This window comes from Nicotiana tomentosiformis, chromosome 1 (assembly GCF_000390325.3).
Source record: "Nicotiana tomentosiformis chromosome 1, ASM39032v3, whole genome shotgun sequence".
Lineage (NCBI taxonomy): Eukaryota > Viridiplantae > Streptophyta > Magnoliopsida > Solanales > Solanaceae > Nicotiana > Nicotiana tomentosiformis.
The window spans coordinates 140,021,510-140,036,365 of record NC_090812.1 but is presented as its reverse complement, the minus strand read 5'-3'; the positions used below and the strand labels follow the sequence as shown (position 1 = coordinate 140,036,365).

At 36.0% G+C, this 14,856-nt stretch overlaps 1 protein-coding gene and 1 long non-coding RNA gene across 2 annotated transcripts; one reads left to right on the top strand and one right to left on the bottom strand.

Moving 5' to 3' along the window:
* The first annotated feature begins 410 nt into the window (after positions 1–410).
* Positions 411–14,534, top strand: LOC104088524 (kinesin-like protein KIN-14T). Its single transcript, XM_009593220.4, has 11 exons — positions 411–1,093; positions 1,631–1,714; positions 1,824–1,979; positions 6,030–6,136; positions 7,177–7,361; positions 7,805–7,966; positions 8,326–8,541; positions 8,741–8,778; positions 10,901–11,028; positions 12,327–13,701; positions 13,897–14,534. The coding sequence occupies exons 1-11, from the start codon at positions 808–810 to the stop codon at positions 14,010–14,012; spliced, it is 2,853 nt and encodes a 950-aa protein (XP_009591515.1). The 5' UTR covers positions 411–807; the 3' UTR covers positions 14,013–14,534.
* On the bottom strand, positions 7,355–10,367 carry LOC108943798 (uncharacterized). The gene is made up of 3 exons (XR_004504907.2): positions 9,914–10,367; positions 8,916–9,468; positions 7,355–7,460 (listed from the first exon to the last, which is right to left on the bottom strand). It is a non-coding gene; the product is annotated as an uncharacterized lncRNA (long non-coding RNA).
* Positions 14,535–14,856: the final 322 nt, after the last annotated feature.

Genomic DNA, 14,856 nt, shown 5'->3' with positions numbered 1-14,856 from the left:
GCTTTGAAAATCTAAATTTGACTACTAATACTCGAATATTATGTTGGGAAATTGTTAATAATGATAAGGGTAAAATTAGAAAATACTACTAACTAATTCTCTCTTGATTTAATAAAAGGGATAAGTATTAAAAACTTTATTTTCAATATACTAAACAAGTAAAATGAAGGAAAGGAGTAACCTTTAGGCAAAAAGTTCTAATAATAGAATGACCGGTACCAATTAAAGAGGTTGTCTTTATGTAGTTAGGAAATGAGGGGAACCTATGGCCTAATGAATGGGTCCAAACTCCAGACTAGCTTTCTCTCAATAAATGAATTTTTGTTAATTAACCCTAAAAAAAGGGGGTCCCGACTCCCGTCCTTATAGTCTCAACCAACATAACTAGCTTCTCTCTCTTTCTGTCACATTGTGAAAGCAGTAATGTGTCTTGTCAAGTTCTGTCTCTTAGTCGAGTCATACATTTAAGTATGTTTTTTTGTCAAGAAGCCAAAATCCAAGCATGAATATAATGCTTGTTATTATTGACACCTGAAATAAATGTAGAATCTCTTCATGCTAGCACATGGAGATGGCTTTTGGAGCAGTCTTTAGAATTATTATGAAAAAGCTCTTCCTATCATCGCTGGTTAAACATCAAATTTATTCTCTTGCTCAGTCTCTCTTCCACTAAGATCTTCAGCAAGTCTTCTAGTAAATTGATGATTGAAGTCTGATCGTCCTAAATGATAAGTCTCCTAAATCTCAGTTTAGTGCCTAATTTCTTCCATAGCGCGCACTTCTATTAGTCGTACGTGATCAGGCATAATGCCCCCTGGAAATATGAAAAGCATAGAGTATTCTGAGAGATCCTTTGATTCTCTTAGTGAATCAATTCATTCTCTCATGGGAATGAAGACACACCTAACTTGTAATTGGGTGGATTCAGTCCGTGGCATAATCAAGACCCTGCAGCCACAGCCATCTGATTGTGTGGGAGATGATAAAGAAGAAGAAAGAAAAGCAGAGAAACAGGAAGTACTAAATGGTAATAAGACATGCGAGAATTGTAGCAATAATGACGACCCAAACGCTGCCATTTCAAAGATTAAAGGTAAGTTCTACTAAGGCGTGTGATAGATAGGAGTATCTTTTAATGGTCAGAGAGAACACATTTTTAGTTAATTATATTTTGTTTGAACGCAGGGATGTATTCAGTGCAGAGACTATATCTTTTGCTCATACACACTATTTTTGCCCAAACAATTATTAAATATGTACAAATAATAAATTTTAAACCCATTAAATTAGATGAGATGTGGCAGAGCTGCAAATCTAAACTCATATAGTTCAAATCCTAATTACGCCTCTGTTTATACGTGCTTCATCTCCCGTGTGAGTTTGAATTTTTTAATAGTTAAAAAACATACCTTGAATCCACAATTCTCTTGATTTACATGACATCATGTTAAAATGTGTGATCATCTTATTTAAAAGTTTAAAATTATGCATTTAATTACTTAATTATAAATATGTCTCAACAAATTCATGGATGGTTACAATTATAGTTCCATAACAACAAATGTTCTCTGTAAAATCGAAAGCCTTCTCTGATGTATTATTTTAATTTTCTGCATATACCATATCTCAGATGAAATTGCAGTCTTAGATACTTGCATTAAGAAACTGAACATCCAGAGGAGGCAAGTTCTCAATGAGCTCCTGGACTTGAAAGGTATACATCAATTTTTCCCTCCATTAATGCTTCGTACAGCAGTTATATTTTTTTTAAAAACAATATTGTCAAATATATTAATTAAATCTTATTACGAAACATTACACAGGGAATATTCGTGTATTTTGTCGTATAAGACCCATTAGCATTGCCACTAAACAGCCAGTTTCAGCTATGGGATCAAATGAGGTGCTTATAAATTTGGCAGACCATAAGTTCAAAATATATAGCTTTGACAAGGTTTTCCATCCTTCTTCCTCACAAGGTACTCTCTGTCTTTCTTCTTATTTATTTATTTATTTATTTATTTATTTATTTGTATGTATTTACTTAATCCAATTACATACTTGAGTAGAAAGTAAGGAAGCCTGTCTAATCTATAGTGATAAGCAAACCAATAAATTTAAAATTTTGATACTAGGAATTAAACTATGACCTCTTGCATTTCTTAGGTTGGGTAGTTGACCAAAGGGCTTGAGGAGATTTGCACGAAAGTGATAGTCTCGCGTTGTAGTGTACATTTGTCCCTGGTTTAAATATTTGTGCGGAACTGACCTGTTTATCTTTAATAAAATAAATTTAGACTATAATACCTCCACCTTAAAGTAGTCAACGGTGTCAATGGTTCGGTTCGGCCGGTTATTTTATAAAATTTGTACCATACCAATTTTTCGAATATTCTATTATGTATAATCAAAATTAGACTTTTCGAAACCGTCTCAATCATGTCGGTTTCTCTTTGGTATCGGTACGGTTCGGTAAATTTTCGGTAATTTTTTAATGTCAGGTAAAAGTCACTAGTAGAAGTAGAATGCAATAACATACGTACTTTTATGGGACTTAGCAAAACTTTATGACATTTTTACAGTTTAAAAGGTGATGAATTAAGAAAATATAAAAGATGGCTAAAATATAGATCCATCAACTATTCTACATCAACGTAAAAGAAACTAAGCAAATACAAAAATAATATAAATCACATGAGTGGAATAATATTAACTAAGCTGAGATTTAAGAATAAAGTCAATAGAAGATTAAATATTCAAAAGGATAAATCAAAATCACACGAAAGGAAACATATTCAATACATTGTAGTTTGCTACTCATAATCACTATAATACCTTGTGTCTTGCTAGTGAACATGTTGGAAATAATTTAGTTTCATTAGGAGTAGTATAATAGGTTTGAGAATTATGATTTTGAGTTTAATTACTTGTTGGCTTGTAACTGTTTCATAATTCCAAGGCCCAAAAAAAATTTTAATGCTTTATTATTTTTATACTTAATATATAAATATATTGTTCACATTGTAAATTTATTCGGTACGGTTCATTATTTTTTTGGTTTGTTTTCATAAAATAAAAAACCTACCCTAATTATCGGTACGGTTATAGATTTATATAAAAACCTACGGTTTTATTAAAAGAAACCTAAACTATCATTCGGTACGGTACGGTTCGATCGGTTTAGTCGGTTTTTAAATATCCATTGACACCCCTACTGTGTTGCACATAAACAGTAAGGTGTTCTTTGCCATTTTAATTTCGATCCAACCACCTAAATCTACCCCAAATAATCTTAAATTTAAATTAGTAACCTAACACCAACACCGACAGGGAGAAATAGGAAAATAATCACTTTCAACCCCTGAGTTTAGACGATAATTTTTAAGTTGTTATTAGTATTTAGTCACTTCTTTCACCCGAGTTTGGACTCCTACCTAAAATATGGAAGAACGACTACTGGATTTCAAAGATTTTTCAAGTGAAATATTTGCACATTATGCTGGAATTCGCTCCGATCCTGTGTACTGGAGTTTCACTTAGAAATTTCGAACTCCAATATACAATGCTGAAATTTAGATCTTTTACAAGTGAAACTCCATGATTTATCTATGGTTTCCTAATTGTCGAACCATGAACTCCTTGACTTTGTCATTAAATTTCTTGAAATTTCTATGTTGCCAAGAATAAGAAAACCAAACACCCAAAAGATTAGAGTTTATTGTCATTTGTGAAACTGCAAAACAAGTGGTGCTATAAGTGGCATAATGGTATTACAAATGGCATAAAACATTTAGTCACAATACTAAAAGCATTCTTTTTAGATTGTGTTTTAGGAGTTAAAAGAGCTCAGCTTTAAACTAGTCGAAAAGATAGCACGAGTGGAAACCCCTCAAAATCGCATGTTGACCGTAGTTGACAACAACAACAACCCAGTATAATTCCACTAGTGGGGTCTAGAAGGGTAGTGTGTACGCAGACCTTACCTCTACCTTAGGGTAGAGAGGCTGTTTCCGATAGACCCTCGTCTCCCTCCCTCAAAGAACTCCCCACCTTGCTCTTGGGATGACTCGAACTCACAACCTTTTGGTTGGAAGTGGAGGGTGCTTACCACTAGAGCAACTCATTCTTGTTTGTTGACCGTAGCTGACATCCCCTCAAAATCGCAGTCAGTGGCACCAAAGGGAAACTGGAATCGGGGAAGGAAATGGAGGGCCAAGGCAAGGACGGCTGCAAAGGAGTCGCTCAAACTTGGCAACAAATGTCAATCCAATATGCAAATAAATTCCATCACTAGAAAAGGCAGCGCCTTTGATATGATATCACCTTCTTCAATATTCAAGAAGCTTGAGGTTGAAATTATTAAAGTGAAAATCAATAGTTTCAAACTACCCACTTAGTATAAGAAAGCTCTACAAAACGACTAGCAGAAGTTTTGACCTTTACAAATTAGTGAACTACAATCAAATATCTTGAGGAAAAAGAGATAAAAGTAACCAAGCCAGAGGTAGCTACCTCTACCGAACTTGTGAGATACTCCTGATGAATTTATGGTTAAATTTGATGATGTAGAGAAGCTTTTAGGAGATGCATGTACCATTGAAGTAGAATAGGTACACCTGGTCGAGGGCATAAAGGACCAAAATTCATAATTTTGAGAAGTCATCTTTAAAAATGATCGGACACCTCAACAACAACAACAACAACAACAACCCAGTATAATCTCACTAGTGCAGTCTGGGGAGGGTAATGTGTACGCAGACCTTACTCCTACTCTGGGGTAGAAAGGTTGTTTCCGATAAACCCTCGGCTCCCTCCCTCCAAGAACCCCCCACCTTACTCTTGGGGTGACTCCGAACTCACAACCTCTTGGTTGGAAGTGGAGGGTTCTCACCATTAGAGCAACCCACTCTTGTTAAAAAAACAAAATGATCGGACACCTGAAACCTTTTAATGCCAAAGCAAATTTCAACGAGAATCCACTTAGCCATGTAATCCTGGCAAAGAAGCAATCCTAACTTTCACCTTTATGAGCACTCTAAAGAAACTATGGAAACAACTTTGATCACATCTTTACCATTTGCAATATGGTGGACTTGGCTTGGGAGGCTTCACCAATAAAGGGAGTTCCACGGACATTATTTTTTTAGGATCCAAAGCCACAAACATATTGTTCTTCACAGTGGATGGTAAGCTCGCCCATTACATTTTAATTGGGAGGGATTGAGTAAAATTCTGTCCATTGTGTACCATCAACCCTCAATCATGTGCAATTTTTCTGATATGGAGATAGTTTCAGCCACCAAAAATCCATTTCCTACTGATATGCATATTTCAGAGGAAGTGTTATGGCCTCAATCATATTTTTCAAGTGCATTCTCAAGAAGAAGCCATAACCTTATGATACTTTAGCCCTCATATTGGTTAGAATCCAGTATTAGGCAGATACTTGACCTTATCCATAAGATAATGATGTATTCGAAAAATAAGTCCTGTTTAGAGTCAAGATGTGGAGCCAAGAATTGTCTCCCACAACAAATAGGAGGCAAGACAATTAACAAAAATAGTCAAGTACTTTAACAACTGACGGAGAATTTAACTCCCTAGCTAGGAAGGATACCCAACTTTGTTGTCCAAGATCGACTCATTAATGTTAATCTCGGTACAAAAAAAAAAACTATTTTTTTTCTATTGGGTGGTGGGAGGCTTAGTGAGAATTGAACTTTAGTCCTATTGGATTCAAAAAATTAACTTAGTAAATTATTCCTCATTTCTATTTTTAAAAGAACGAAGAAATACCATTTTCATTTTCATGCACTAATCCAGGAACATAGACTACATTTCTTGATTTTCTTCGATGCGCAAATTTTAAGAACAAAGAAACTTTGAAGAGATTGAATTTAACACAAAATCAGATTTAATTACAATATGAAACAAAAAAACAAAGGGAATTGATATATTACGTTGATAACTTCTCTGGTTCAATGACTAACTGGAGAAATGCAAACCTGATTGTTTCTTTGCTACGGCAGGTGAGGTCTTTTCAGAAATTGAACCAATAATCAAGTCTGCTCTGGATGGCTATAACGCATGCATATTTGCTTATGGGCAGACAGGCACAGGGAAAACATTTACAATGGTATGTTCAACTACCTATGCTTCGATTGACTTCTGATTTAGCATGCAAAGCAGATCATTTCAGCCGGTGTGAAATAGAGTTTTGCCATAAAATGGCACTCATGATATACAAGAATTATTGCATGCTCATCTTTCGGAGTGCAGTTTATCTGCTAGAACTGTATTAAACAACAGGGCCATTTGGTTTAAAGTATAAGAAAATTTAATCACCATTCTAAATTATGTATTTTACTTATACTGTGTTTGGTTCTCAGTATAAACACCTACATAACTAATACAATCTCTGTATGACTAATGGTTTCCGATAGTGAACTCTGCAAAGTTATGAGAAGTTCAATGTCGGAAACCAAATGTCGTATTAGAAACTACGATAAAACTTATACGTGAATCTATATATTAATTTATATAGAGATAGATGGTGGGATTAGAATACATGGATAAAAGTATCTGAAAACAAAAATACCCTCATAAACTAGGCAATCCCTATGCCACAAGCTATCTACTACTCCCTCTGTTTTAATTTAGATGACACATTTTCCTTATTAGTCTGTTCCAAAAGAATGACACGTTTCTATAATTGAAAATATTTCAACTTTAAACTCTTCATTTTACCCTTAATGAGAAGCTTTTATAACAACACAAATGTTATGGTCCCATAATGCTTTTACCCCTTAAGCTTTTAAGACCACAAGTTTCAAAAGTCTTCTTTTTTTCTTAAACTCCGTGCCGAGTCAAACTACCCATCTAAATTGAAACAGAGGGAGTATTATTCAACGCATAACAATCCCTGCACTATTATTCATCAGATAACAATGTCTAAATTATTTTTCACACATAGACAGTCCATGCATTATAATCTCTGCATAACTAAACCGTACACGGAACAACCCCTTAGGATTTTACTCAACTTCTAGAAAAAAGTTAAATGAGAACCGGACAGGAAAATTAACAAGTGATATCTAGAGAGAGTCCAGTATAAAATTTCAGAAAGCGTACTGTTGCATTTTCTAAGATGATGATTTTGGTAACTATACCTGCCAGGAAGGCACGGAGGAGTTTCCAGGGGTTGTGCCCCGTGCAGTTGAGGCGCTCTTTAAGCATGCGGCAGACAGTAACCATGCATTCCTCTTCAGCTTCAGTATGCTGGAAATATACATGGGATATCTAAAAGATCTCCTCATTCCTCATAGTCAGACAACAAAATCAATGTTCCCTTTACCACCATGGTAAGTCACAGACTAACCTGTTAATCTGCTGTAAGGTTGCACGGCTTGCATGCTTTTCTGATTGAACTATCTATTTTGATGGATCCGCTAGACCTGGTCCTGTTGAGCAAGTAATGATACAATAAGAACTCCAGAATGATCTTATGCTTATTTGTTAACTTGAATGAATCCACATGCATAGACATCTTAGGAAGTGTTTCAGTTGCCTAATCTGCTAATACTAAAACATGAAGTTAAGCCATTCGGAATGGCAGGTTTTCATAAATGCTCACTAAGAAAAAGTTCCAGACAATGTTCATATATCGAAACCTCAGATGATCAAACACACATTTGACTATGAACGATCAGGTTAATTGATGATCAATACTTAAATTTTCATCCACTTCCTACTTTCTGGAAAAGGTTAATTGCTTTCTCATTTAATGCAAGTTTTCTACATGCAGTCTCTCAATCCAAACACATCCCAATGGAGAAATCGAGATTGAAAACCTTGTGACCATCCAAGTAAATGACTTCAACCAAGCCATGAGACTGTACAAGTTAGGATGTGGTTTCAGATCCACTGCTTCCACAAATTCCAACCGAACATCAAGCAGATCTCACTGGTAAATCAATTCATTTTGATACAAAAATGTTAAGTAGAAAGGTATTTAATTTGTTTTAAGGCCAGCTAAATGACTATGATAAAAACGAACCTGATATATGTAGCTATCTTGAATTTGCTCCAGGATTTGGAGGATAACACTAAATAATCTAGATCGCAAAAGGTTTCTAAACTCTAAATAAATTCTTTAACTTTTTGAACTTTGTCAGCACCTTGGTCTAAGATTAGCCTTTTTTTGTATTAGAGCTGACTCAGTTTTTTTGTTGTATTATCTTGTGTACTATTGCATCTTCTTGATGCCATCAATGAACAACTTACATCATAAAAAAACTCTAAATAGATTCTGTCTGCTCCATACAGCATGATTCGCATATCAGTTTCCAGCTTTAGTGCCAGTGAACGGAGAAGGTTAACAAACAAACTGTGGATGATCGACCTTGGAGGAAGTGAACGTGTTCTAAAAACAAAAGCACTGGGGAGAAGATTTGAAGAAGGAAAAGCAATTAATCTTTCACTTTCTTCCCTTGGAGATGTCATCCATGCCCTCCAAAGTAAAAGGCGCCACATTCCTTACAGGTAACTCACAAACATGGTATTAGATAGCAATTCCTGATTCAAGGAATCAATTGAATGAGAATCCAAGCTGATAGATTCTGTCCACTCAAAAAAGTTGTAGGCTTCCGGTAAATTGGTAATTGCTGAAGGTGGCGCATAATAATAGAAGTTTCACCATTAACTCAAAACTAATCCTGATCTGAGTGTTTACTGTTGACAGGAATAGCAAGCTGACACAAGTTCTTAAAGATTCCCTAGGTAAGTATATGTCTTACTGAAAGCTCATTTGACAGACTGCTTAACTTATGCTAAGAGCCCCAAGTTATTCTGCATGTTCAATATCATGTGATCTGCAAATTGGCATTACAGATGAAATTGAAATGAATGTACACTACCTTACACATTGGTTTCTTCAAGTAGCAGATCTTGATGGCTGAATATAAAGTTCTCGTTTGAGTTCTTCATTGACAAAAACAGAACATGAATTATTGCGCTGCATATCTGGTTATGCTTATAGTAGCAACTTAGGATGAAACCACCCAAAAAACACTCTAATTTGTAAACAGAGAGAGAGACTAGTAAGTAATAAGCAGGTGCCAATGGCCTCTCCGGCAAATCCTGATTCAAATTTCCACTGGCAGCTACTATAAAGGCTGCATGGTTTCTGTCAGTTAGGCTGTTAAAACTAGTGAGGGTAAAATTGTTCTGCTATGGTAACGCTAAATGCTCAAATTCCAGTGATATACCTTGCTAATGTTCATGCATAAATAGGAGATTTGGGTGATGAAGGAGGAACCAACTATTGATCGATTGAGGACTCATCACATTAATAGGTCCAAACCCATATGTTTAGCTGTGAACTACTCCCAGACAATGCGTATACGTCTGTAGAGCCATTACAGAGTATGAAGCAGTCGAGGGGCCCACTGCTGAAGCACTTTCTCCTTCCTGTTAATGATAATTAGATGCATAAAAAATGGAACATGGATAGATAATTGTTACTGATCAAAATATATAAATATATAAATAAAAATAACCATTATGCTGTTGTAAAGCATTCGTATATTGTTCACAGCTTACCTACAGTCTGTGAACTTTGATAGAGTAGCTAAAGTGAAGGAACGCTAAGAATTCAAATGAAGTGTGTTAGATTATGCTATTCAAGGAGAGGGAAAATGTAACTAGATTTGCATTATTAAGCTGTTTAATGAATGTCAAACAGAAACAGGGGACCTACTTTAATTCAACCCCAAAAATTTCTTGCATTCATGGACTAAAACAAGAACGATATCATGTAGTCTCCTCTGAATTAAAGCACATTGAAAAGTCTGCAAATGTTCACAATAGACTTCTTACAAGTTTACAGTTACATAGAAGCATGAGGAAGACTTACTTTATGGAAGTTGTTTAATCAATCTCCTGGCCTTTCTTGTGGACATCATTCTCGTAAATGGTGAATCAGACACTCTATTCAAAATCTCAATAGCTAAACCATTTGAGTGTCCAGTTATAAATTTTATTGTCTTAAACTGCAAAAGGCAAAAGGGTAAGCGGAGGCTTTCATTCTGAATAGGTGAGGTAAACAGTGCAAGGAAAAGCAGAATCCAGAAACTGATAGATAGAGAGAGGGGGGGGGGGGGGCATGAGAACTAGATGGCTGAGAATGAATTAAAAATGAAAATGAAGTTATAGCTTCAGTGATATGCCATTTTGCCAGCTGTTTTAGACATTTAGTGAGCTTAAAGAAATTCACAATGTGGATTAAAATAATAGGGTTAAGCAAAGGCTTGGAATGTGACATCACTCCTCACCTACATAAATGAATAAATCAAAAAATCTGTAAACCACACCTTTGCTCAGTCAAATCAAGCTGTAAGTACAGCTTGTAGGATGGAAGGGAGTAAGGAAACTTAAGGGAAAGCCTTTATCAGGATACTCAACTTTCAATATTAGAGGATGAATGGATTGAAATGCTTGTACATACATAGTACATATGTTCTTGTTAGTCTTCTATTTCATATCAGAAGCAGCAACCAATAGCATGAACCTAATAAGGGAGACCTCTGGACCAGCACCAATCAGTGTTAAAGCACCATTGGAAGATGTATAACATGGGGAAACAAAACATCCCAATTTCTTTGAAGTTCCTGGTTGTTATAGTAACTTGAACTGAATAAGTTTTTAGAAGATTTTTCCTGTTGAATATTTTTCATACTTATTGGAACTGTCAACAAATACTTTTCATACTCATGGAAGGTTTCCATTTAATTGCCAAACATGCAAAATCTAGACAACTGCAGATTTCACATTTCTTCACTCCTTTTTATGATATATATCACACCAATTATGCCAGAAAGTAATGTGTTTTTTTAATATCCAGGTGATGATTCGAAAACGCTAATGCTTGTTCATGTCAGTCCCCGAGAAGAAGATTTGTGCGAGACATTGTGTACATTAAATTTTGCAACACGAGTTAAAAGGATTCAACTAAGAAATGAAGAATCATCAGTAAGTCACTGAAACAATCAACTGAGCCTAATATTGGAATCTGTGCAACTTCTTCACATTATTACTACATATATGATACAACATATCTCTTTTCATTTCCTGTCATGTAATTGATGTTTATGACTAGTTCAAAATATCGTCCTGACTGACAAAAAACTATAGGAATGTTGAAACGGTGAACATCTGCTTCGACACAAAATATACTTGCTGAAATCACAACCACAAACAACCTTACTAGGAATGCGAAATCTAGGCCATTGATGACCCATCATTAATGGCATCAATATAAATAAGATTGTTTACTGATTTAAATTTCAAACACGGAAGAGCATAGACCAACATCTTCATAATCCATATGCTTACTGTCATTACATTTGGCTCCACCTGGTCTAATACTTTCTTTTTATAACCGTGGTGTCCTAGACAGCTTGCGCGCACCTCGACTAATTCAACCGGGTACCTGCTATCTCCCACCAGCACAGGTACCAGAGTTAGACAGATAGGAAGAAATCACCTAATTAATACTTAAACTGCTGGAGACGAGAGATGCTTATTTGCTCATAATATGTGTTCAATATACCCCCTTTTATCTGGGCTAAGTTCTCTTCTATCCTAAGATCAATGGAACTTTTAGGTAAGGTGTAATGACAAATTTAACAGGAATGGAACAGGTTGATAGGTACAGATGTTAGGGGGTAATGTTGGTTGAGATGAGCAATACCAAGTTATAGTTGAACTATAAGCACTTTCACTTGGCATTATAAGAAAGTAAAGTTGCACAGTCACTAATAGCTTGAGCTTTTAGATCGGATGAACCTGCATTATTCAAAAGTGTTGCATAAACATAAGACGAAAAGGCACTAGGCCTGTAAATATTCCTTGCAAGTTAAGTTATTAAGCCAAAATGTTTTGCGGAGAAACAGGGAGACAATGGTGAATGAAATGGAGTAAAAGAAGCTAAGCAGAATTCAGAACAAAACTAGTGATCATTTCACAACTTCTCAATAAAGTTAGTGATTATATAATCTCAGTTAAAGAAATTTTGATGTTTTTTTGATGTATTACTACAATAATGTTTGATGCTTCAAGAAGGAAACTAGAAGAACATACACGCTCATGACATAAGTGCAAGAGGAATTTCCTGATATACCTAGTATAATCTTTATACATGACATGCCATGATGAAGGCATAAGTTAGGCCTGTTGGTCCAAAAGATAAGAATTTGGCTTTCTTACCTCCTGCTCTCCCATCAGTGCTTCTCCATATTTATAAGCAAATGTGACATTTGGAATTACAGGAAGTGAAGGAAGAAAAGGAACTTGCAACAAATAATCTGCTGCAGAAGATTAAGCAAATTGAGAACAACCGCAATGATGTAACACAAGAAATCAAAAAGCTGAATGAGAAACTAGGAAAGCTTACAGTGATATCAACTTCTTCAACTGAACTAGCGGATCTCTCAGATGTATGCATTGAGGGGCTAGGTTCTAACATGAGATTTCTAAAAGATAGTGTCACAGTTAACCATTTAGCAGACTTTCCCAGATTTATGAGGCCTACTGTTTGTAGCCGAAGTAAATCAGGAAATGCTGGAGTAGAAATCCAAGTCTTAAAAAGTAGAGCATTGCTTCCTCCTAGAAAAGGAAAAAGATCCTCCCACTGTGCCAAGTCTGTGGCTTTTCCCGTAGAAGGAACATCAGAATGTTATTCAGAGAGCAGTATTTCCAGAACTAGCTGCCTTGTTGGTCCAAATACGAAATTCAGTGCAGATAATGAGACAGAATTCAGCCATGACACATCTAATAGTGACATAAAGGTGGCAGTTTTTGCGAAACAAGATTTATCAGAAAGAGATTCAAAGCATAAAAAGTTTAATCTGAGACCCAGCAGGAATAACCATGCAAATACAACCGAAAAAGTATTAACCCAAAACCACTCAAAGGTTGATAATTGGCTTCAACTTCACAAGTATGAATCAAATACAAATAGGTGCACTCATAAGAACAAAAGAATTCTTGCGATACCAATTCCAGGGATGAAAGCAAGGGCCAGAGGCAGGATGGCACAGGATTTACATGATGAACAGGTCCCAGGCGAGGGTTTGAGAAAAAGAATCGCGAACCATCAAGATGCAAAATCAGCTGATATGGAGAATCATATGGATTTGAGCTCCGAGTTAGAAGCAGAAGCTAATGTGTCTCATGCAATTTCGAAGCGCTTTATGGATTATGAGAAGTCATATCCTGCACTTCCAGCATGCAATATTGATGAAATAACCATGAATGGAACACAAGGTCAAGTATTTGATTCAACAACTGAGATCAGTGAATGCAGCAATTTTAGTGCACCTGACGATTTTAATGATCTTAAACTGATTATGCCAGACATTGAGTATCAAGAAAAATATAATATGTCAGCATCTACAGTCAACAGCCATAGCATAGGCTTGATAGAGAGTCCCTCCAGTTCAAAGAAGAAACCAAACTATGAACAAATGCTTAAAATGGAAGAAGAACATAACTTCGAGAATATGCATGTCTCAGGATGCTTTAAAGGAGGAATAAAGCCCTGCTACTATGGGCTCAGATCTCCTGGTGCTTTGTCCATTTGCAAAGCAAATCAAATAGATTATTACCCTGATCCCAAATTACTTAACAATACCAGAACCAGAGGTAAGACTTTGAGATCCCATCTTTACTTGTTCATCCAGTTAGTACAAGTCTTTTTGCAATAAACAAGAGGACGGAGACCATTGCCTTCTTGTGTTTTTATCTTCAGCGTAAACTAAGTTTATGTCCACATTCTTATGCTTTTCTACTTTGTTTTTCTTTTTGTCTTATGATTTTCTCAAATTGCATCTGCAACAGGGTTCCTTCATCTTTTGAAACCAAAAGTACAAATCTTATTTAGCAGCATTCTTGTCGCATTGGGATTTGCAAGCCTAGGTCTTGGGCATGACTTCTTCTATGCTCTGGCTCTCTAATCAACCTGCTTATCACATGTCAAGACCTGATGCATGTTTGAGTTCGCCTTTCGAAAATTCGGTGATGTAGTTAATGAAGAGACAGAGAGATGCCCAACGGCTGCTAGGCAACTTTGAGGCTACATTCGTGCAACACTGGCACTCAGAGATTTCTCGGTTATGAAAAAGTAAGAAAATAAAAAAGAGATGCCCATTGGCTGCGAGGCAACTGTGAGGTTAGAATCTCATTACCCAACTCAAACTGTTGATAATGCAGGAATTACATATGGAAGGGAACAAGGCATTAACATGTCTTTATGTGTGGTGGTTCTTTTAAGTGCCATCTCAATTCTCATGATTCTTGAAATCAGGGTGAAAGGTCAATATGTACATGTGCCAAATATTGATCCCAAGATGTTTAATAGTAAATTCAACTCTTTGGAACACCTAGATGCTGTCCAAGATGCACCTTACTAGTTTGTGTTAGCATTCTTAAGTATCAAATACACTAAAGAAAAGGAAAGGTCCAAGTTTCCCCCCCAACTATTGACTTTTGTTCAATTATATCATCTATTAGAAGTTGACAACAAAAACCCCTTGCCGTTACCCAATACGCCCTTATTCTGTAACATAGCTCCAACTGTCCAGTTGGATCTAGGCTGGAGCTGTATTATTGCCACGTGCGATGACATGTGGAAAACAATACACGTTGACCCATCAATGCTGTCTTACATGAAATTTCACCTAAATCCTGAAACAAGTCTAGCCTGATGTAGACAAAATCTTCTATTAACACTTAAATATGCATTCAGAAACAAGCTAAGCGCACCCAACTAGCTAATCCAAACTAGAGTTTCACGAAACT